Source organism: Eumetopias jubatus, unplaced genomic scaffold, assembly GCF_037043125.1.
Source record: "Eumetopias jubatus isolate StellerSeaLion01/CBP00866 unplaced genomic scaffold, mEumJub1_p1.0 scaffold_8, whole genome shotgun sequence".
Lineage (NCBI taxonomy): Eukaryota > Metazoa > Chordata > Mammalia > Carnivora > Otariidae > Eumetopias > Eumetopias jubatus.
In genome coordinates, this window is record NW_028274814.1 from 18,705,234 (window position 1) to 18,730,423 (window position 25,190).

At 39.3% G+C, this 25,190-nt stretch overlaps 1 protein-coding gene across 1 annotated transcript in view; it reads right to left on the reverse strand.

Annotated features, from left to right (window-relative positions):
- The window catches only part of MRC1 (mannose receptor C-type 1), a 109,259-nt gene that overhangs the window by 78,863 nt on the left and 5,206 nt on the right, over positions 1-25,190 (reverse strand). Inside the window, exons 2-4 of the mRNA XM_028114139.2 lie at positions 17,971-18,372; positions 14,273-14,446; positions 10,005-10,169 (exon numbers count right to left, since the gene is read on the reverse strand). Coding sequence (XP_027969940.1) covers positions 10,005-10,169; positions 14,273-14,446; positions 17,971-18,372 — 741 coding nt within the window. The remainder of the gene's footprint in view (positions 1-10,004; positions 10,170-14,272; positions 14,447-17,970; positions 18,373-25,190) is intronic.

Genomic DNA, 25,190 nt, shown 5'->3' on the forward strand with positions numbered 1-25,190 from the left:
AAGCCACAGGGACCTGAACCTTCTGATGTCAAATACTCTCATTTGTTACTACCTATACTTTTAAAAAACAACAGATTCTCTGTTCTTTCTACATGGGTTTTAGTTGATTAAAAAGAGGACCACAGGGGGAGGAAGGGAAAACTGAATGGGAAGAAATCAGAGAGGGATACAAACCATGAGAGACTCTGCACTCCAGGAACCAAACTGCGGGTTACAGAAGGGAGGGGGTGGGGAGATGGGGTAACTGGGTGATGGGTATTAAGGAGGGCACGTGTGGTGATGAGCACTGGGTGCTATCACAACTAATGAATCGTTGAACAATACATCAAGAACTAATGATGTACTATATGCTGGCTAACTGAACATAATTAAAAAAAGAGTTCATAAAAAACAAAACTATCCTTTGTCTTTAATAAAATACTGAACTTAAGTTGGTATTCTTGTCAATGCGAGAATTACCACTTACTCTATTAGGAGCACTGTATGTTTCATTTAATCCTCACAAACTATGAAAAGCGTCTCGTGACATCAAAGCCCAGACTCCATAGTTCTCATGTAACCAACTGAGCTATCTCAAAGTCACTAACATTTTCCCCAATTTTTCATTAGCTCACGGATGCACATATTCATGTCACCGATTCAAATGAATGGAGGTCCCAGTGACTCAGTGCCAAATAATCAGATCTCACATTTATTGCACCCACTCGCATTAAAGTGCAGATGATGGTCTTAGAGATCATGTGGCCTGAATGTTGCACTCAGTTTATTCAGCATCTGGCAAAGAGGCACTTGCAAAGGGTGGTCCAAATATCCACTTGAGGATATTGATTAGGTTGATATTGATTTAAGTAGGTTGATACTTAATAAACTGAACGGAATTCAATACTGGAATTACTGAAAAGTAAACTCTATTGTGTGATTTCTTTAAATAAAGCAATAAAATAATAATGGGATGAAATTAAATACCGGAATGTAAAAATCAGTGAAAATTAATTCTGATTCACTCATTTTTATGAAATGTTCTAGAAAAAATGTTTGAGTTAGCACAGTTCTTACAGACAGGTACTTTCTATACCTTGGGAAGTATCTAGTCCAATCTCTTCATTTTACAGAGAAAGAAACTAAAGACAGAGATTAAGAAACATGGAGAGAAGCAGAGGATCAGCAGATGAGGATTGAAACCCAGGGTTCAACGTGGTTTCTCCAGTGGATTCAACCCCTGTTTAAATTAATTTTGCCTGTGAGTTATTACTATAGTACCCTTTCTAGATAACTTTAAATGTTAGAGCAACTTTATATAAACAACAATGAATGAGACAGCTGTTTCTTTTTTTTTCCTTTGCCAGTAGATATTTATTATGTTATGTTAATCACCCTACATTACATCATTAGTTTTTGATGTAGTGTTCCATGATTCACTGTTTGTGCATAACACCCAGTGCTCCACGCAGAACGTGCCCTCTTTAGTACCCATCACCAGGCTAGCCCGTCCCCCACCCCCCTCCCCTCTAGAACCCTCAGTTTGTTTCTCAGAGTCCATAGTCTCTCATGGTTCGTCTCCCCACCCCGATTTCCCCCCCTTTATTTTTCCCTTCCTACTATCTTCTTCTTTTTTTAACATATAATGTATTATTTGTTTCAGAGGTACAGGTCTGTGATCCAACAGTCTTGCACAATTCACAGCACTCACCATAGCACATACCCTCCCCAATGAGACAGCTATTTCTGATACATGGCATTCCTCTCCAAACAATAGCCAGAACTCACTCCTAACACCTGTGAAGACTCAGCTTTTCATTCTCCAAAGTTGGAATCTTACCAAAAAACAGAAATGTTTATTGTAAACTCTACCAAGGAGATGAGATTATCAAAAGGATAAGTCTTTGTATTTCTTTAGTCTTAAATTTCTGGGATGAGCATCACCAAGTATGACTGCATTCATTTGAAAAAATAATAATGTGATAAAAAATCATTCGTATGAAATAAATTTTATAATTATTTATCTTATCAATGGTTACCTTTTAGTTTATTAATTATTTTTTACATATAGTTATTAAAACTATTCATATGAGTACTATATTATTACTTCAGTCACGTTAGGATAAATTAAAGAAATCAACTAAAAAGTTCTGTCCTATCTCATTTATGTAATAGGTAATTTATAGTGTGTCCAGAGGAAACACTTGTCTACTAGTCCGTGCCTTAGAAATGTCATTCTGGGATCAGTGTCACACTGACACTACATTTTATGTTAGTAATTACTCCGCTAAATACTACTGAACACTGAATGATTCTTTTTTCATAGATTATTTGAAGTTGTAGTCACCTGAATAATAATCTCTACACTTACAGAGGGGTATACTAGAGAAAATGATGCTGAAAGTAGCATTTCACAAATGCTAAATATAGCTATTCCCCCAACTGAAATACTCTTGTACTTTAAAAAAAATTATTGGTTAAGAAAATAAGCATTTATAAGTTTTCAGAACTATAAGCAATTCACTGACTATAGGAAGAATTAAAGTCGATTTTGTCTGAGATTGCCTAAATTACTGTCTTTGGCAATAGCAAAGCAAAGATGATAGTTTCTTAAAGGGCTTATCTATCCTCTGACATCCCGAGTCTGCCCTAGGTACTTCTAGGCTTGTTTTGAAGAACTGAATTAATAAATACTTCTTAAACCAGGGCCTAGCACATAATCTGTGCCCAATAAATATAAGCTGTTAGTAGTAATAGTACTCTACGTTGAATCAGAGTTGGCAAAAAGTAGGATTAGAAACAAAATACAAATTTTATGTTAAATATACCATCACTTAAAGCAAATGAGCATCATCCACAAATTTCTTTCTCTTATGTGCTTTTGTAGTGTCAGAGAGAGACCAAGATTTCTTTTTAGCATTACTACACAAAATATCAATTCCACACGCTGAACTTTTTAATTCTTGATTTTTCTGCATGTATTATCTGAAACAATTATGGACCTACTTTCGAACCTACTTATAATAGAAGATGAACTCAGGTCCAACGTTAGCCTTCGCTTTCACCTCTTCTGCATTGTGGTCCAATTCATTTTCCAGCCAACACCAAAAACAATCAGGGTAGCAAGCCAACTTTCACTCCTTACATCTTATTTCAGTTCTGTAAATCCTAATCCTGCACATATGCGGTTATAACTCTGATTCAGGAATTGAGGATTAAATCGCTTCCCAACATTTTGGGGTAGAAACAGTAGTGAGGATGATGCAATCATCGTGAATGTCGTAAGAAGTTGCTGCTGGGCAGATGCTAAGCCCTGCAGACTAGGGAGAATCAGATTGCAGGTTTAAGACTAAGTTCACCAGAACAAGGAGCGGCTGACACCTAAATTAAGGGTTCTCTTTAGTGCTTTGGGGACCACCAGTGAGTGGTTGGGACCCGGGCAGAATGAAATGGAAAGACAGTGCTCAGTTCCAATCCAACTATTTTCTGAACAGGAGGCAGGAGGCAAGTTTCTAGCTTCTCCCTGTTATTTCATCTATAAAGTGGAGACAATAGTATTCATTTAGGAAGCTGGCGTGAGCTTTAGAAACACCAGTGTCTGGTACACAGCAGCTGATCAATAAATGACAGTTAAATGGATCCGGGTCATAAAAACAGTTTACACCTTTTTTTTTTAAATTAATTAATTTTTTTTGATGTAGTGTTCCATGATTCATTGTTTGCATATAACACCCAGTGCCCCATGCAATACGTGCCCTCTTTAATACCCATCACCGTGCTAACCCATCCCCACCCCCCTCCCTTCTGGAACCCTCAGTTTGTTTCTCAGAGTCCATAGTCTCTCATGGTTCATCTCCCCCTCTGATCCCCCCTTCATTTTTCCCTTCCTACTATCTTCTTTTATTTTTTTAACATATAATGTATTATTTGTTTCAGAGGTACAGGTCTGTAATTCATCAGTCTTACACAATTCATACACACACCCTCCCCAATGTCTATCACCCAGCCACCCCATCCCTCCCACCCCCCACCACTCCAGCAACCCTCAGTTTGTTTCCTGAGATTAAGAATACCTCATATCAGAGAGATCATATAATAAATGTCTTTCTCTGATTGACTTATTTCGCTAAAAAAATATTTACACTGCTCACAATCCTCACATAGAAAAAATCTTATTTTAAAAGGATAACTATTTATGGGTATGTATTTTTTATTTTAGTGGCATATTTCCCCCAAGGGAGTATAGATCACAATCCTTCACTCACACTATTTTCTAGATTCTTCCCCACTACATCCCAATAAATCCTGAAAGTCATGAATATCTTCTCTCCAAAAACCAAAGTTCTGTTTCACTTTATGAATTCCCCCTTTAGGCTTTTTTTTTTTCCCCCTAAAGCATGCTATTTTTGACTTAAAGACAAGCAGGAAATACTACAAATCTCATTAGTGAACTCATTCTTGCCCAGATTTCAGTTAAAATTTGCTGACTAAAATTCCAGAGGCTTGGATAAGACTCAAAGAAGTATCTGAGGGGAACTGGACCACGGAATCTCTTAGTGCTTGTCTATGCTCCTGATGGATGCAGTAACAGCACCGACTGATTAGGAAAGCATTTTCTGCAGCCTCAGCTGGAGCCGCTGTTCCACCCGCATCACCCCTTTCCCCCAGGCAGCTGCTGAAGGCAGGTAAAAAGTCACCTGTGTTCTGTCTTGTGGCTTCCAGAAAGCCAGAAAACAAGTAAAACTTGGAAGAGTCAAGAGAATACAACCCATAAACAGATTCCCTTAAAAAAAAAAAAAAGCCAACGGAAACCATTTCAACTTTTTGTTTAAGTTATTTTAATTCCATACATCGCCCTCTGCTTATCGCCACAAATGCCCTCCTTAACCCCCAACACCTATTTCCCCCACCCTCACCCTCCTCCCCTCTGGTGGCCAGCAACCCTGCTCTCTGTAGTTAAAGTCTGTTTCTTGGCTTGTCTCTCTCTTTTTCTTTCTTTGCCCTTTGCTTGTTTGTTTTGTTTCTCAGATTCCACATATGAGTGAAATCCTATGGTATTCGTCTTCCTCTGCCTGACTTAGAAACCACTTCAACTTTGACAGAGTTTTCTCTCACCCATGTCACCATGCACAGAAAAGCCCCGGGTTGTCCTAAGTCATCTTTTCTCTTCCTTGTTCATCTACATGAATTTAGTTTTGTCTCTTTCCGTGCTTTCTGTCCTTGTTTTTAGACATGGTTATAAATATTAATCACTCTGATACTATGCCCCAATACTAGAAAGGCCCCCCGCCCAGACCAACACAAAACAGAATAATTGAGCAGACTTGAGGCATAATTCCTTCTCTGAGTTTATGAATACACAGTGAGGTCAGATTGCTTTTCTCCTGTCAGTGTCGGTAACAATAATGGAAAGAAAATGATCAACTGCTGCCTCTACTGAAAGGAGACTATTAATAAATGTTAAACTTGGCACCCAACTATTGCAAGAAATATTTCATTACAGTGGAGTAGTTCGTACTTTGGCACTCAGGAAGCGAGGAAGAGTAGAAAAATGCATTTCACAAGGTTGTGCTGAATAAATGTGTGTTACTTCTTTTCTCCAAAAAGACATTGCAATAAACATCTGCAAATTCAATTAAAAATAATAATAACTTACAGGAGAAACATGGTCCGGTTAATAAAGAGTATCACCCAAAAAGAGAAAAAGAGGCCAAGGTGGGGACATGCTCTATCTGTCGTATTGGTTCACACACTCTCGCATTTAACAGACGAAGTCACTGAGGCTCAGAAGCTTCCCAGCATCAAAGAGCTGAGACCCAGGCAGTATGGCTCTAGAGTTGATTCCCTTTACTCCCGCACTCTGCTGCCTGGGGTCTAGTCAGTTGGAATGTGTAGGCAGTGCTGACTCCACAGGTGCTAACATGGTGCTCCCTCAACCACTTGCCCCAGAAGCACCTGGAAGGTGGACAATATGCAGCTTCCTGGGCCCCACGTCACCTCTACTGATCCAGCATCTCTTGAGTTTGTGCCCACACATCTTCATTTTAACAAAGCTCCCCAGTGATTAATAAGCACCTTCACATTGAATAACCACGGCACTAACTGTCTTCTTGCCATAAACTGACGACCTGTCCACACATGAGGCTGAATTTCTAAACAATTCTTTTCATTGGGCTCCACCATCATTTGTCAGTCAGCAAACATTCATTGAGACTCTCTTCCTTGGAAGGTTCCATGTGAATCTCTTTGGGGGTTGGGGAGCATAAACACTCGTAAGACATTCCCGATTTTCAGCCATTTGCCCCTATAATCCATTCTCCACACAGCCTTCAGTTTGCTTTGTTCATGGCACTTACTAAAATTTGTATTTATCTGTTTGTTTTCTTGTTTATGTCTGTTTTCCCCACTGGACTTTAAGCTCCTTGTAGACAGGACAGGACTGGCTTTGGTCACCACTGTGTCCCTCTGACCTAGCATAATACCTCACACACAGATACCAGCCACTGTGTTGAATGGATGAATGAATGAATGGACAAAAATAAAAAATGAATGCATTTATAGTCTTGTAGGGGAAGTGGGACATAAATGTATGTAGCTATTATGAAAGCAGTAAACAAATAAGAGAAATGCAGATAGAAATGGATAAGATTGCACTTCAGCTGTATGAAATTTTGGGAATTCCAGGTACAAGGAATGGCATGGGAGAAAGTATTAGATAAAGATGAGAAACCCAAAACTCTTCTGTCAAGACTGCAAAATGCATGAAGGGGAATAGCATTCAGGGGACAGACAACAGCCTCTGAATGCCAGGCAAAGGTGTTTTCTTAATTATTTGATAGGAAATAAGCAACTAAGGATTTTTGAACATGGTAAGTCATAGGATCGGAGCTCTATTAATCTGGTAGCAGTGTCAGGGTGAACTGGAGGAAGGGAATTCTGGAACAGGAGCCTGAGGATGCTTTTTCTCCCTGCTCATTTCTGCTCCTAATCTCTCTGTTTCCCAAGTGTGGATCTCAGAAGCTACAACAAATACTTTCACCTCAAGCAAACATTCGTTCTTTCCATCTTCACAAGCCTACGAGAACAGATGCTTCAAAAGCAAACACACCGTGAAAAGAATGCCAATTAGTCCTGAAATCCTGTACTGCCTGGGAGTTTGAGAGACAGGAAGCCAAAAGGACATGGTTTCTGAACTCCTCTTGACTTGCCCCTGCTCGCGGTAAGAGCTTCTACTTCCTTTTCTCCTTTTTGACTTCCGTGATGCTGATGCAAAAACTGTGGCTTCACATCTATGAAAAACCTACAGCGAATATCATTCTCAATGGGGAAAGGCTGAGAGCTTTTCCCCTAAGGTCAGGAACGCGGCAGGGATGTCCACTATCACCACTGCTATTCAACATAGTATTAGAAGTCCTAGCCACAGCAATCAGACAACAAAAAGAAATCAAAGGCATCCAAATCGGCAAAGAGGAAGTCAAACTCTCACTCTTTGCAGATGATATGATACTGTATGTGGAAAACCCAAAAGACTCCACCCCAAAACTGCTAGAACTCATACAGGAATTCAGTAAAGTAGCAGGATATAAAATCAATGCACAGAAATCAGTGGCATTCCTATACACCAACAACAAGACAGAAGAGAGACAAATCAAGGAGTCGATCCCATTTACAATTGCACCCAAAACCATTAGATACCTAGGAATAAATCTAACCAAAGAGGCAAAGGATCTGTACTCAGAAAACTATAAAATACTCATGAAAGAAATTGAACAAGACACAAAGAAATGGAAAAACGTTCCATGCTCATGGATTGGGAGAATCAACATTGTGAAGATGTCAATGCTACCTAGAGCAATCTACACATTCAATGCAATCCCCATCAAAATACCATCCACTTTTTTCAAAGAAATGGAACAAATAATCCTAAAATTTGTATGGAACCAGAAGAGACCCCAAATAGCCAGAGGAATACTGAAAAAGAAAAGCAAAGCTGGCGGCATCACAATTCCGGACTTCCAGCTCTATTACAAAGCTGTCATCATCAAGACAGTATGGTACTGGCACAAAAACAGACACATAGATCAATGGAACAGAATCGAGAGCCCAGAAATGGACCCTCAACTCTATGGTCAACTTATCTTTGACAAAGCAGGAAAGAATGTCCAATGGCAAAAAGACAGTCTCTTCAACAAATGGTGTTGGGAAAATTGGACAGCCACATGCAGAAGAATGAAACTGGACCATTTCCTTACACCACACACAAAAATAGACTCCAAATGGTTGAAAGACCTAAACGTGAGACAGGAGTCCATCAAAATCCTAAAGGAGAACACAGGTAGCAACCTTTTCGACCTTAGCCGCAGCAACTTCTTCCTAGAAACATCGCCAAAAGCACGGGAAGCCAGGGCAAAAATGAACTATTGGGATTTCATCAAGATAAAAAGCTTTTGCACAGCAAAAGAAACAGTCCACAAAACCAAAAGACAACCGACAGAATGGGAGAAAATATTTGCAAATGACATATCAGATAAAGGGCTAGTATCCAAAATCTATAAAGAACTTATCAAACTCAACACCCAAAGAACAAATAATCCAATCAAGAAATGGGCAGAAGACATGAACAGACATTTCTCCAAAGAAGACATCCAAATGGCCAACAGGCACATGAAAAAGTGCTCAACATCGCTCGGCATCAGGGAAATCCAAATCAAAACCTCAATGAGATACCACCTCACACCCGTTAGAATGGCTAAAATTAACAAGTCAGGGAACGACAGATGTTGGCGGGGATGTGGAGAAAGGGGAACCCTCCTACACTGTTGGTGGGAATGCAAGCTGGTGCAACCACTCTGGAAAACAGTATGGAGGTTCCTCAAACAGTTGAAATTAGAGCTACCGTTCGATCCAGCAATTGCACTACTGGGTATTTACCACAAAGACACAAATGTAGGGATCCGAAGGGGTACGTGTACCCCAATGTTTATAGCGGCAATGTCCACCATAGCCAAACTGTGGAAAGAGCCAAGATGCCCATCGACAGATGAATGGATAAAGAAGATGTGGTATATATACACAATGGAATATTATGCAGCCATCAAAAGGAATGAGATCTTGCCATTTGCAACGACGTGGATGGAACTGGAGGGTGTTATGCTGAGTGAAATAAGTCAATCAGAGAAAGACATGTATCACATGACCTCACTGATATGAGGAATTCTTAATCTCAGGAAACAAACTGAGTGTTACTGGAGTGGTTGGGGGTGGGAGGGATGGGGTGGCTGGGTGATAGACATTGGGGAGGGTATGTGCTACGGTGAGCGCTGTGAATTGTGCAAGACTGTTGAATCACAGATCTGTACTTCTGAAACAAATAACGCAACATATTTTAAGAAAAAAGAAAAAGAAGAAGATAACAGGAGAGGAAGAAAAGGGGAGTATGTCAGAGGAGGAGATGAACCATGAGAGATGATGGACTCTGAAAAACAAACTGAGGGTTCTAGAGGGGAGGAGGGTAGGGGGATGGGTTAGCCTGGTGATGGGTATTGAGGAGGGCACGTTCTGCATGGAGCACTGGGTGTTATGAACAAACAATGAATCATGGAACACTGCACCAAAAACTAATGATGTAATATATGGTGATTAACATAACAATAAAAAAATTTATTACAAAAAAAAAAAACAAAAAAACTGTGGCTTCAGGTTAGACCTGTAATACCTGACCGGCATGGTCCCCTTGCCGTGTCCAAGAACATCACCTACTGATTGTGACATTTTCTACTCTGAGCCCAGATTAAGTCTCAGGATCCTTCTAGAGACTGTCACAACTGAGGGAAGAAAGCTGGCTCCTGAGACAAAACCTATTTGCATTTGCAGGGGCACATTCCCACCCCCCTCCTCTTGTAACATCTGTTCAGGACTGACTCTATCCCGATGTCTATAATCACATGTGCCGTCTGCTTCTAAGCTAAGCTAGACAGAAATAAAATCATCACAATCTTACTTACTTTTTCTTTTCCCGTCATTACCTGTCAGGTACGTTTGCTCGTGAATCTCCGTGATACTCAAGAGTTCAGCACTCTGTTGCTGGCAGCTTCTCCTTGCCTGGTGCCAAGTTAAAGCAGATTTGGAGTTTATCTGGTAGGAAATGCCAGTCAGCGGGTCTTTATTCCATAAGCTTTCACTGCCCTCAACTATAAAAGAAGTCAAATGCGATTGGCTGCATTAGGCATAGAAGAGACTTTCAGGGAAAACTATTTCTTAAACGATTCTAGTAGCATTTTTGCCTGAAGCGTATTTGTTTTCCTTTCTTTTCTTTTACTTATTTTTGAAGTGCCTATGAGATTTTTCTTTGCTCTTCTGATGAAGAGGGGGAGTTTTCAAAAGATCCACGGGCATCTCATTCTTTTCACATGCCTAAGAAAGGAAAGAGAGGCATTGTCTCCCTATTTTTGTGTCAGGATGTTTGGGATCAATTGAGTTGGGAAGTGAGGCAAATGCAAATACTAAGAATAGGGATGTCAGCCCAAATTCCTTAATCTAGAAAAAAATATAAGGTAAAGAGAATGTATAAATCTTCTCTCAATAAGCGGATATTTTGCTTGCACATTCTAGTTGGGTCTTTTTAGACCAAAGGCATGGGCGTTAGAAGGCAAAGTCATGGACTCTACCACCAACCAGGCTAACCCGGACCTACATCCAGGCACTGTCACTCACTACTGCTTTGTCCTTAGTTCTTAAGCCTCATTTTCCCACCTCTAGGATGTATTAAATCTGTGTGGCCCCAGACAGTAGAAGAAGCTGATTGTTAGTTTTTCTTCCTTCAGAGTAAAAAATAAGTCTTTGAGCTTATTTTTGCCTTTGCTATTTTATGATTCCCAATACACTCTATAAACTTAGTTATACCTTATGAAAGGCCAATAGTATCAATGGATAAATATTATTTATAGCGTGTTCCCTATAAGATGTTTGGGAAATGAGTCAACAAATCAAGTATTTCTGTGTGCTTCGTGTTATAAAAATGTCCCTTTTCTCTTTTTAATAATATAAAATCCTACCTACAAATCCTAGGGAGCAATAATTTCTTCACTTATTTGTAAAGAAAAGAAGGAATTATGCAACCTCTCAAATTTTCTGATAAGTGTTCAACTTGCCAAGAAGTTGGCCAGTTTCCCATAAGCATATAACCTATGCCATGAATCTTTGTATGTGACCTTTTTCATCACACACCACATACTATGATATGAAACTTGTGGTTCCATGGCACATCAAAGAGGAAGAAAAATAAATCAAAATTCCATTCAGGCAACAACATAGACACTTCTAAGATGTTTTCATTATAAAATTGCTACATATTTACATAAAAATAAATTTGAATTGGTAATGTTCAATTTAAATGATCATGATCTGAGATCTTACTAGTTCCATATCCAAAAGGATTCTTCTCCACATAAGTGAGATCACTCAAATGAGACTGATTTGAGGGCTATTTGAAGATGGAGATGTTTTAAATACATACTTTTAGAAATTTGGAGGTCTAATATGGTAGAAAATGTGAGACACACACACACACACACACAAAAGGGGGGGATTATTTTTTTTGCCCAGGAATGGAGGAGAGGGATATACATGACCAAAGAAGGAAATGCTATTTGACTCTTCTCTTCATTTAAAGAAAGTATATTTTGCACTTTAGATCAAGGAATTAAAATTGATTTCTCAATGAATGTATCGGTTTGCTGACTCTACACCTCCCTGGATTGTTCAAATTCCTGCAGTAAACCAGCATAACTGATGTGGAAAGCTAAAGTTGCAAGCTATGGAGAATTGAGAGAAACGGTCTTTTCCTTCTCCTGTTCTCATGATACTTCAAAATAAATGTCTAAACAGAAGGAAAACATTACAATAAACAATGCAAAGGACAATGAAGAGTGAAATTATTAAAATGTCACTAGGTCAATAACTGGTACCTCATCTTCCTGTATTAAGCCTGCTAGTTGAAGGCTAATATAAAATAAAGTGTTCTTTTGAAAGGAACACAAAGCAAGGAAAATGAAGTAGATTGGGAAATCACAAAGCCCTTTAAGAAAGGCATGAAATGTATAAAGTGTGCTTTAAATTTTTAATGTATGTTGAAATCAAACAACTTTTTATTCCCCATAGTTATTTTACTTTTACATTTAACTATGTGTATATATAGCTAAACTATATATATTTAAATTTATATACATATATATACTATATATGGTATATATAGTATATAGGCTTTGAAGACATAAATTAGAAGTAATAAGACTAAAAGTTTATTTAAAAGAATACTCAGGATACCCCTCCAACACACATTGATCCCAAGGTTGTGAGCTTTTTTTTTTATGGGTTTTTTTGTGTGTGTGATTAGTGACTAGCCATTTGTCTTCCATTTAGTGATTGATTAAATCATACATATGTCCAACAACTCCTTCACCAATACCCCTTAAGTGCAAGATGCTACAGTTAGACCCACGAAATCCACACCCCCAAGAAACTCCATGATAACAGATTTAGAAAATACAGTTCCTACTAAGTAAAGGTGAAAGACGCTCCTTAATCATTGGAAAACAAGTATTGCTTCAGCTTAAGGGAAAAAAATAGTTTGATTCTGACAAAAAGACATCTAATATAGTGGTCAGACCTCTATAAACCTTTCACAGGAATCAAACCTTTAAGAGTTGTTATAAGAGAGGCAAATACAATTACTTCACCCAAGAACGGGAGAGCAGTGTCGCCATGAATGGGAAGCCTGTTTTTGTAGATATTCACCCAGAACATAGGAACTGCACACAGAACAGAACTACAATAATATATGGAGCTGAATAATCAAATTTATTTTAATTGGGATTATAAATTAAAAGAGAGAAATAAGTATGATTCTTAGACTTTGGGATTTAATTCAAGACACAAATATTTTTGTGAATTATTTCACAATAATGCTTGGAATAATGTGATTGTGTGTGGATGTGTGGTCCCCAAAATTCAGTTGTAAGCAATGCTATTGCAATTCAGGTGGCCTTGCAACCATCCCAGACTGCATCTGCACCTGGATTCTTCCCCTACCCCCACCCCTCTGCAGGCCAGCAGGAGAAAGGGTTCTGAGTAATAGCACAAAACGGGAGCTGCTGTGACCCATAAAGTCTGAAGGGCAAGAGGTCAGGGAGTAAGAAATTTAGGGGGTAGAAAGGGAAGGGCATAGCTGGCCCTATGTGGGGTATGTGGGTTAACAGTGAAATGAAAGGGCCCCTCCCTTGCCTCCTTCAGTCCCAGCCTGCTTCCCAAGGCTGATGCCCTCCTCCACCCGGCCCTTTACCGCACCCAAACCTGCTACACCGTTTCTCTACAGATTCTTTTTTTTTTAAGATTTTATTTATTTGGGAGAGAGAGAGGGGATGAGCAAGTGAGAGCACGAGCAGGGGAAGAGGCAGAGAGAGAAGCAGGCTCACCGCTGAGCAGGGCCCAGCATGGGGCTCGATCTCAGGACCCTGGGATCATGACCTGAGCCGAAGGCAGGTGCTCAGTCATTAGACTGAGCCACCCAGGTGTCCCTCTTTACAGATTCTTGAGCGTGGAGAGAACACAGGAGAATTCTTCTGTTCTGGCTGCTTCCCATCAGTATCATGAAAAGCCACTTATTTTGTTATTACTGCAATAATATGTTTTCATTTTAAAAATCCCTTCAAGCATAAAATAATCCACTTCCATTTGATTCAGAGCTATGTTAAATTAAATGATACCGTTCTTAAATTTACTTTCATTGCTATTCATTACTATCACTTTCAGAGAAAGGAGCCCTTTTCATTACATTGGCAAAAAGTCAGGAGCCCCTCCCATCTCTTTTGTTGTATCAAACCACATGTCTATGGCATTGTTTAAGTTTTGTTTTTGATCTATGGATCTATGGCTTAATAAAGGTAAATCCCCGGGGGGGGGTATTCAGTATGTATTGTATCATATGCAGTATAATTTGCCCTACAGTCTTAGCAGTAAAAGTTGAAGGAAAGAAACAGTTGGTGGAAATAAAGGGGTCATGTGATGCAGCCCAGGGCTGAGTGTTAGATCTGTGTCTGGTCTTTAGCCAATATGGATCACCTTCTCCATTGTAAAGTGGGGACAATGACGTCTGCACAGGGTTGTGGTGGAGTGTGACAAGTTAATAAATGGGAAATAACTTTGAGGGGGAAAATGGTTTCAATAAATGTATGGTCTTATTGCCACGGTGTTGTACTAAATGTAGCAAACCCTTCTTGGTGATCATGCTACTTACATTTCAAGGGACAATATCCAAATAGCTTGTCTGTGTCATAGTCTGCAGTGGTCCCACACCAGAGCCATCCATCTGATCGTCCAGCACTTGTACAATCTGCATACCACTTGTTTTCAAACTTGAACGGAAAGGCGCACGTTGCTCCATTGGCATTGCCCAGCAGCGTGTACATGTCTAGAAGAGACATATTGATCGCACTTAGGATGTCAGTCAATCTTCTGATCGGTGGCTTTCCAATAAGAAGGATGCCGACCACATTTGAGGTCCCCACACAGGGAATTCTCTTCTCTTTCCCCTCTCTCTCTACCCACTGTCTTTTGCTGAGTACACACAGCAGTCTCTGTTAGGAACAACTCTAGTGCCACCTCATTTCTGCACTTTCAGGACAGATTTTCCTCTTTCCTTGTGTGAGAGAAAAGTAGTCAACTCTACTAACACCTGCCTTGACTTCTGCATTTCCCCCGAAACAGAGAAGAGGCGATTCTTTCTCTTGCTTGGAATTACAGAATGATTGAATCTCTAGAATGAAAAATAGCCTTACAGCCGTGTGACTCAAACACGTAGCCAAAAGTTAAACCCCTCCTACCACTTCCTGTCAAGCCAGGCTCTACCGGAGTCCCTCAACAATGCCAATGAGAAAGGGTCAGAATTTGGACAGAACCCTCTAATCCACATCATGGAAAGGAAGCACTCAAAGCCACTGGATACCATTGACAATCAATATTTGTCTTTCTTAAAACTGAATTCAGACAGAGCAAAATGAGAAGCTCTGGGTTTACCTAGAAGAGAAAATTGAAACAAATAAAAAATCATTATTGATTGTGGTTTGGCTTAAGCCAAAGAATTAGAGAAGCTCATATCTCCACTGACAACCACACCACTCCCTTAGCCACATTCTCCAAAATGTTTAGTGTCTCTGTCTCTGTAGAGACACCCCCTGGGGAAACAATAACCTTCTATGGGGAAGTATTTTGCTTCTTACCACCAGCTGATATGCAGAATTTGTCCTAGATAAAAATATTCTTTTCTTAATTAAATCTTGTAGATTCTGTGACTTTAAAAAGTCCCTAAAAGACATCTCAAAATCCAATTTAGACAACATAAAATTTCTAAAACATATAGCACAATACCTAAAATATATTAAAATCATAATGCACATTAAGTTCCTTACCCTTTCCTTTCCCTTTCTTCACTGTACTTACCAGTCCTCCTGACAAGGTAGGCTTATTTTCATATACTGCAAAATTACTTTTTCACTGATTAGCTAGTTGTTAGAAACTTCAAAATGCAATTCTAGCTTTTGCCCCACCACATTACAGAACCAGTTTTCCAAACTATATATTGTATAAGGAACATGTTGGATTTAGATATAATTATGCCACTCTTAATCACTGGGGTTTCTGTTCCTTCATATGAAGAAAATCTATTAAGACCACCTCAGGTTATACTGTTCATTAAATTAGCCAAGAAATTTTCAGTGCTGGATTTATAGTTCTCAGTCAGAAATGGCCTTTTTAGGAGTAACCCGATTTATTTAACAAAGCCCTGATGAGGCCAAAAGAACCAAGTTCCATTCCAGCGACTTTACTGACAAGTCATGTTAACTGCAGTCAATTGTTCTTCCTCTGTGGTCCAAACTCTTAGACAACACTCAGATGCTTCTAAGTCTACAATTCTGATTCTAGTAGTATTCTAAAATAATCCCTGGCCCTGGCCAGTTGTCTTCCTCAAGTTTTCTTTAGAGAGACAGACTCTACAAAGACCCTCTCTACATTGTCTTCTGATTGAATGTGTATTCCAATGAGTAGATTCCAAGATCACTCTGAAGGGCTAGATCTTCGAGCAGGAAACTCTGTAAGTACTGAGAGAGACTTGGGGAGCAGGCAAAATGTGGTCAATGGACCAACTTCATCCAACTACCCAAGTGCTCATAGAAATAACTCAATTGATTCTTAGAACTTTCCCCCCTTCCCCCATGTCCTAATTTAGCTTCTAGGTGGGAGGGGAACTTTGGTATCTTCACTTTTAACAAGCTTTCCTGGTGATCCTTAAACATATTACAGTTTGAGAACCACTATCCTAAACCCTATGCATATTCTTCTCAAATAGGAAAACACAAAGGGTGGTAGGGATTGGGGTGGGGCCTATGTAACTTCAGTGATACATTTTTAAATAAAATAAGAAGTCCAATGTCTTAGCACCAGTCTTCCTTGTTTTGAATCCCTCAATTAGGACTACTGTCCCATCTGTGGAATTTGACTCAGTCAAGTTTGGTTCACTCTTTTCCTGCTAGTTTTCTATCAAGTTTCTCCTGAAAGGTTACTCTACTTAGGCTGCCTTGCCTATAACTTCTAAACCTTCACTATGTTCAATAAGTGCCTCAAAATAGCCTCTTTCTGAGCTCTTCATCTCACTCTTCAATGCCTACTTTTCCTCCTCTTCATAATGAAGGAAAATGGAAAAGCTGACAAATTATGGCCTCACAAAGATCTAAACTTCAGAGGAAGCTCTGATTAGCTATGACAACTAGGTTCAACCAATCTTTGTAGCCTCAGTAACACAGTAATTTTGGAAACAGGTAATCTGTTATCCCAAATGGCAGGCTCTTCCTCTGACCTTGAGGTTGTTCTCGATAACACTTCCAAATGACTAAGTGTCCAAACCTGGAATGTGGTTATAACATCATCTGACACAAGGAGGCTTTGTAAAAGGCTTCAAGTTCTGTTTTGTTTGTGTTGTCTCTGCGCAGCCACCAGAGAATGAAATTTGGCCAAGATAAGAGAAAACTAAATACCCTGGTTTTATTTAACCTTCAAGAGCTCATGGAACCAACTTCATATAAAATTATTTTCTGCCCCACAGGTGCAACCACTTTCTAAAATAGCTGACTATGTTGCTTGTTAATTTACAGGCCAATTTCTTAGCCTTTCTCATCTTCTGATTATTATAGTCTTTTAATACCCATAAAGTGACAGAGAAACACTGAAAAACTTAAAAGATCAAGGAATGCCAAGATTTCATTTTAGGCACTCTGACTTGGTAAAGAATGTTTTTTCATAGGTCATTTCTCTAGGGATAACTTAAACCAAAGGCAAAGAAACATTTGGTTAAATTCATTTATCACTACAAACATATAATGTCAAATGGGATGCTTTTGGTCGAAGACTACAGTGAAAATTCATTTCTAAAAATTGTAATCCATAGGGGCGCCTGGGTGGCTCCATCGTTAAGCATCTGCCTTTGGCTCAGGTCATGGTCCCAGGGTCCTGGGATCGAGCCCTACATCGGGCTCCTTGCTCGGTGGGAAGCCTGCTTCTCCCTCTCCCACTCCCCCTGCTTGTGTTCCTGCTCTCACTATCTCTCTGTCAAAAAATAAATAAAATCTTTAAAAATAAATAAATAAAAATTGTAATCCATAGTTTAAAAAAAACCTTAGCAAAAGTTAAACACACACACACACACACACACAAAGCAATCATTCCATTAATTATAAACAGCTAAAATATCATTCAGGACTTTTTACTATACTTATTCACTGTCATTTTCTCATAGAACACAAAATAGTTTAAAACACAAACATAATCAATTAATAATTCTAGCACAGACTAAACAAGAATATACTTATTTTCTTGAATTAGGTTCCAACTAAGAAGATGAGAAGAATTGGACGGGAAGTCAAGACATTCCATGCTTCTTACCTTCATAACCTCTAGAGCATAAATCATCTGTGGTTCCATAGATTTTCCATCTGCTCCATAAACCGGAACCCTTGTAGAGCATAATATTCTTTTCTTGTTTATTGCCATAGTTAAAAAATAAATCTTCTCCCTTGATCCCCAAAAGTGTGTCATTTTTGCACTCCCATTTCTGAAATTCGCTCTTTGGGTCACAGGCATATAGAGTGACAGCAACCCAATCCGTTTTTGATGGTACCCCCAAACACAATTTAAAAGCAACACTCATAATCCGGGATTCAGACACCCATCGGAATTTCTGCGCCTCATTGTCCTGGTTGCAAACTGCTGTTTGGACTGCACTGGGACTTAATGCTTCCACGCAGCGCTTGTGATCTTCATTATATATCAAAAATTGCTTAGTGTCTGTTTAAAAAAAAAAGGAAGAAACAAGAAAAGATGCTTAAGTGGATACATGTGACAAAGAATATTTTAGGTCAAAATTCCCAATGTTTCCATTTCCATAAAACTTATGATCCCAGGAGAAGGTGTGAAGGGGACTCTGGGCCAGCTCAGCTCCCTCTGTGAGGGGCTGGAGATGGTGGGGGGCGGTCCTTGAGGCTGGAGAGAGAGACTGGGGGGAAGGTCTCTTCTGGGAGAGCACAGGGCCCCAGCAACTGGCTGGAAACCCTCACGACATGCTAGTTCATTAGGGGGAGCATTACAAAAAGGCCTGCCTTAAATGCACACAAATTGTAGTGTAGTAAACATAGAGGTAGAGAACAGAGAAAGAAATAATAACCATCTGAGAAAAGAAAATTTAGATATGAGGGATGCCTGGGTGGCTCAGAAGGTTAAACGTCTGCCTTCAGCTCAGGTCATGAGCCGAGGGTGCTGGGATGGAGCCCTGCATCGGGCTCCTTGCTCAGCGGGGAGCCTGCTTCTCCCTCTGCCTCTGCCGCTGCCCCTGCTTATACTCTCATGCTCTCTTGCTCTCTTTCTGGCAAATAAATAAATAAAATCTTTAAAAAAAGAAAATTTATATATGAATACAATAAGCTGTAGAATTAAATATATGTGTACCCTGGAATAGAATTTTGAAGTCTGATTCATCTCTACTCTCTTTGAGATAGAGGAAGCTCATACATAATTATTCTAATTATAACATTAGCGAGATTTTTTGTAACTTAAAAGATAATTTTATTTTAGGAAGTTTTACCCTTATGTCCAGCAAATCTTTGAACTAAATGCTTTCCGAATAGCCACGCTAGAGAAGTGTTTTGTTTTGTTTTGTTTTGTTTTCCCTTGCAACAATAGATAACTTAGTAATGTAGCACCTAGAGTTAAGTTAGTATCTGTTATATAATTTTAACTTTCGGGGCACCTGGATGGCTCAGTCGTTAAGCGTCTGCCTTTGGCTCAGGTCATGATCCCAGGGTCCTGGGATCGAGCCCCGCATCGGGCTCCCTCCTCAGCGGGAAGCCTGCTTCTCCCTCTCCCACTCCCCCTGCTTGTGTTTCCTCTCTCATTGTGTCTCTCCCTGTCAAATAAATAAATAAAACCTTAAAAAAATAATTTTAACTTTCATTATATTGGCATATTCAAGCTAGCTTTTGTATAACAAAAAGATACAAAAATGTACTTATAAGTGTAATAATTTGTCAAGTTTGCAGTAAAGGTTAAATAAATACAATTTTTTATTTCATTTGAGGTAATACTTATGAGAATAACTAAAAATAAAGTGTTTTATTCTTATAGTTTGGGTCTGGTAATTTAAATAAATATGTGTAGATGGCTTATAGTACATAGCTGCTAGCTGGCAAAACTGAACTTCCTGTTGTCAAAAAAAAAAAAAAGGAAGAAGAAGAAAAAGAAAAAAAGCATCTGAAAAGCATATTTTTCTCCTTAGAACTGAATTCATGTAAAGGTTTTTCCTTTTTGTTTATTTTTTTTTAAGAATAGACAAATGAAAAGAACATACTTTTCATTTTATGACACAAATATCAAACATTACCTCTGAACATCTACTAAATTCCTTCTATTTAAGTGTTCTTTCAAAATGAGCTGGTAGTACTGCAGATATTCAAGGGTCTGACTAAATTAGCTCATTATTTTTAATCAAATCATCCCAGTGAAATGTAACAAAGTAATAAAAGTACTACTAGCAGAGTCCTTCACTGTTTACTAAACATTTTCACAAACCATATTCTATTTACTGTCCTCAACACCCCTGTCAGGTTAGTACCATTGCATTCTGAGATCAGTTCTTGGGCCATCAATTTAGGGCTTACGATGGATCTTTGCCTTGAAAGATTATTTTCCCCTGCCCTGCTCCTGCATCTGCTCTTGTCCCACACTTGTTAGAGACCTCCTGTCTGGGTTCCTAATTTGGTGCTACTTTGAACCTTAGCCGAGCTTCATTGGCTGGGTTTCTCATTTCTGTTGGTTTGATTTCTTGGAATTGGGACTCAATAGAGTCTCAATTCAGAACACCTGCTTCTGTTGGCTTCTCTGGAGTTGACATCTGTCAACTCAGCACTCAATGCCTGGCTGGAGCTCGTCCCATCTAGAGGAACTCCTTCCTGGACTTGATCTCATCTTGTTGTTGCTCATGCCATAGTGTGACAAGATGAGTAACTTTCTGCATTGGCAATAAAATTAAAATATTAAAAATATGCTGTTTTGATCATAATAAAACACAGGAGATAGGAAAACAAAAAGTTAAAAAAAAAACAATTACTGTGATCATTTACCACACACAAATGTAAATCTAGGCTCTTCTAATCTAAAAGGGTAATGAAGTCTGAAAATTTTGTCATATAGATCTGTAAACTCAACTATACTACCCTCTACATTTAATTTCTTTGCTATTCTGCCTATTGTTTTCCTATCTAGACTTATCTTCCACTTTTCAGATAGTTTTGCTCAGTAACATCTCAGCAACAGTACTATCTTCCACCTCATACTTCAGCATTATTGAACAGCTGACATTTATTCATCATCCAAATTTAGTCATATAACCCATTGGTCACCAGCCATTTAAGGTAAGGTGCTTGAGAGTTTTCATGCACAAATAGTGTTCTTCCTTCAGAGATTTTTATACTTGTTTGACTTTTATTTCATGTACTTTATTTTCATCTGCATGATGAAATTTTTCTCTAAATATCATGGCATTTAATGAGCAAACATCCAATCTTCTGTTTTTCATTAATGGCACTGTCATCCACTCATATCCCTAAGCCAAAAACCTAGGACATCCTGGATACCCAGCTCTCCCTCACTTTCTAGAACAAAAACAGAATCTACTGGCTCTACCCAGAAATATACTGTGACAATTTTATGTGTCAGCTTGGCTAGGACACAGTACCCAGATATTTGGTCAAACACCAGTCTGGATGTTGCTGTGAAGTTTTGTTTGTTCATTCGTTTGTTTGATAAGATTAACATTTGAATCAGTAGACTTTGAGTAAAGTAGATTATCCTCAGTACTGTGGGTGGGCCTCATCCAGTCAGTTGAAGGCCTTTAGAGATAACAGACAGAGGTCCCTAAAGAGGAAAAATCCCTACCTCCAGATTGCCTTTGGACTTGAACTGCAATATCAACTCCTTGAGTTTCCAGCCTGCCAGTTTACCCCTATAGATTTTGGACTCGCCAGCCTTCACAACTGCATGAGCCAATTCCTTCAATATCTCTCAAAAGATAGACAGAAGATGATTGATACATGGATAGATGAATAGATGGACGGATGGATAGATGAACAGATGGACAGATGGATAGATGAATACACACACATACAAACACACTCACATACCCTTTTGGTTCTGTTTCTCTGGAGAACCCTGACAAATATATATACACTCTAATCCATTCTTTTCTTTCTTTTCACCCTAGACTGAGCCACCATAGTCTTACTCTAGTCTTCCTCTCTTTGAAATGCAAAGAAGATAACACTTGATCGGGGTACCTGGGTGGCTCAGTTGGTTAAGCGACTGCCTTCGGCTCAGGTCATGATCCTGGAGTCCTGGGATCGAGTCCCGCATCGGGCTCCCTGCTCGGCGGGGAGTCTGCTTCTCCCTCTGACCCTCCCCCCTCTCATGTGCACTCTCTCTCTCTCTCATTCTCGCTCTCTCAAATGAATAAATAAAATCTTTAAAAAAAAAAGATAACACTTGATCTCCCAGTTTCCTGGGTGAGATGGGTCTAATATGCTACCTGACTCCAAATTGTAGTACCTCCCTAACGTAATGGGTTGTTTCCACTTAACTATATAAAAGAGTCAGATTTCTTTCTGTTTCTGCATTTTCTTTAGCAGATTACCTGCGATGAGCATCCCATTCTGGTTGAGTGCTTATTCAACCATAATATGTTTTCTTATTCTTCTACCTTTGTGAGAGGTTTTCTAAGTTGGGAGGAGATTTTGTTTTTAACTGTATTTTCTTTTTTTAAAGATTTATTTACTTATTTGACAGAGAGACACAGCGAGAGAGGAAACACAAGCAGGGGGAGTGGGAGAGGGAAAGCAGGCTCCCTGCTGAGCAGGAGCCCGATGTGGGGCTTGATCCCAGGACTCTGGGACCATGACCTGAGCCGAAGGCAGATGCTTAACGACTGAGCCACCCAGGTGCCCCAGCTATATTTTCCCAACAATTTAAATCCTTCAAGAGTGTGCTACTGTACACAAGAGAAAAACAGTAACCTCCACATCCTAGCTCCCTGGGGGGAAATGATCCTATCCCTGCTCTTACCCACCACCTTCCAGCCACAAGGCCTTTCTGTTCCTCAAACACTTCATTTCCACTTGAGAAACTTCATATTTCAAGTTTCCTCTTCTTGGGATGCTCTTTAAGGTCCCAGCTCAAGTGTCAACTCCTTAGTGAGCAGACTATCCAAATTTTGCTTTTTTTCTATATAATATTCATAACCATCTTAAAATATATTCCTTTTAAAAAATATTTAGTTATATTTTGTCCATGTCCTTCTACTGGAATGTAAATCCCACATGTAGAAAGACTTAATCTTTCTGGTTCAGGACTGTGTCCTCTCTTTTTGGAGCAAAATAGTCCGTCCACAAATATTAGTTGAATGAATGAAAGAACATTAATTTAATCTGAAGCATCTTGACTAATAACCCAGATGCATTATTTTATTTAATAACGGATGAATGATGATGGGTGTATTTAATGTTACCTCTTCCCCTAAAAGTTTATTTTTACCAAAGAACAATTTATAAATATTTATAAAGGAGTACCTGGAAATGAAAAATTTCTATTTCAATTCAACCTTATCTATTCTGGTTTCCTTTATTTATCTTTGACATTAGGGAGCAGTGCAAGTTTGACATTGTCTTTGCTAGACAATATAAGGAAACATAACATTATCACTTTATGATTCCACAATCATCCACTATTCCTTTTATCATAGTCTCTGTACAGTTGTCTCTGATTTCTTCCTCTGAAACAGATTCAAGGCCTTGACCGAAAGGCAACTTGTGGCATTTTTGCCACTATTAACCACACCAGTGTTTTCTATGTATAAACATTCTGTTCTCTGTCTATACTAATTATGTTATTACAATAGAAACAGTACAAAGCTAACAAATGAGGACAATGGAATGGCTCTATTCATTTCTCTGCCATCTCAATTATGAGATTGAATGTGTGTTTTTCTTTCTGCTTTCTAAATACTTACACATCAGAAATTTATTTATAGAATTGAGGGGACCCTTCTTCCATCTTATCTCTATCTTCCTCAGCTCATATTAGTTTTTCAAGAAATATGTGCAGGTGCTGTGTAGGTGATATTGTGAGGACAAACCAGAGACAACTTCTGTGCCCCACTGAGCTCCCATCACCTATAGTTAATTCAAAGGCAGAAACCTCAAAGGTCAAAATACACGCAGGAAAGAAGTGGTAAGTTTCAATTCAATATCTCAAGTCAAAATAACTGAAGACTAGATATCCAATAACATAAGTTTGAATGTTCTTTTTCTTTTAACACTTTCCACACCCAGCAAGGAGCCCAATGCAGGGCCCAAACCCACGACCCCGAGATCAAGAGTCAGACGCCTAACCAACTGAGCCACCCAGGCACCCCATGAGGGTGAATACTCATTTAAGCACATTTTAAACAGTTTAAAGTTTTTCCATAACATTGAGCAAATGATTAAATTTCTAAATTGACTAGCAAAGAAAATTAGGTTATTAAATTCGACTATCTAGAGATAGAACTATTATGTGCTATATTTCCTTATACATTTGTAGACTTTCCCCACTATTGATAAAAGAAATGCTGACCTGCTAACATGAAAAACAATCTTTTGCAAGACAGAGAAGCTGGATATGAGGAAAATAAGTGGATATTTTGTAGCAGATGCTGCCAGAACTCTACTTATTTCTTCTTGCCTTTTGCCAGTTCAGTGCCTATGAGCCCCACTCCTCAATGTCAGCACAGTATCTCTGGGCTTGGGGCGCATCAGAGGACCCTGCGCCTACATGCCACAAAGACAAGAAAGGTCAGAGAATGGAGGCCCCTCCCGGGGTAGCCCTTCACCGGTGACTGATAGCAAATGATGAATAAATACCCTCAATCCCTGCCATGTTGAATGGGATGACTCTGAGGCACGTAGTCCACATTGTCACCCAGAGCACCCCAGCAGGGCTGAACTCCAGGTGTCCACAGTGGTCACTGGCTCCTCCCCTTCCCCGCGTCACCTCCACACTCCTCTGCCAGTGTTTCCTGGACTGTTTCCCACATGAACTACTTCACTCCAATCACTGTCAGAGATAGTGTCTTAAACAACCCAAACCAAGAATTCTGTCCCTAAAAGCCTCAGTAAATGAATGTAAAACCTACACAGGTGTGCTCCAAGAACTAAAGTTAAGTGAAAAGCAGATATTTATCATGCACCAAGTACCTGCAAAAAAACTATGCCAAGTGCTGGGGGCGGGGGTGGAGGGCAGACTAAGGATCACAGTGTTAGGTTTGGCAATGTCGAACAGAAGAATAAAGGAAAAATTGAGAGTTATTTTAGTTTTCACATTGATCCTTCATTTATTCAAATGTTCAGAGAACCTAATAATTTAAGTCACTGCATTTGGCTCTTTGGGGGGGGTCCAAGGGTGAATCCAATATGGGTTATGACCTCAGGAGAAAGGAGAGGGCAGGAGTAAGGAATTTCTCAAACTTCCTATCTCCCTTCCTAAAGATATGAACAGCAACACCCTTCCTGGGTTTGTTCACTCCC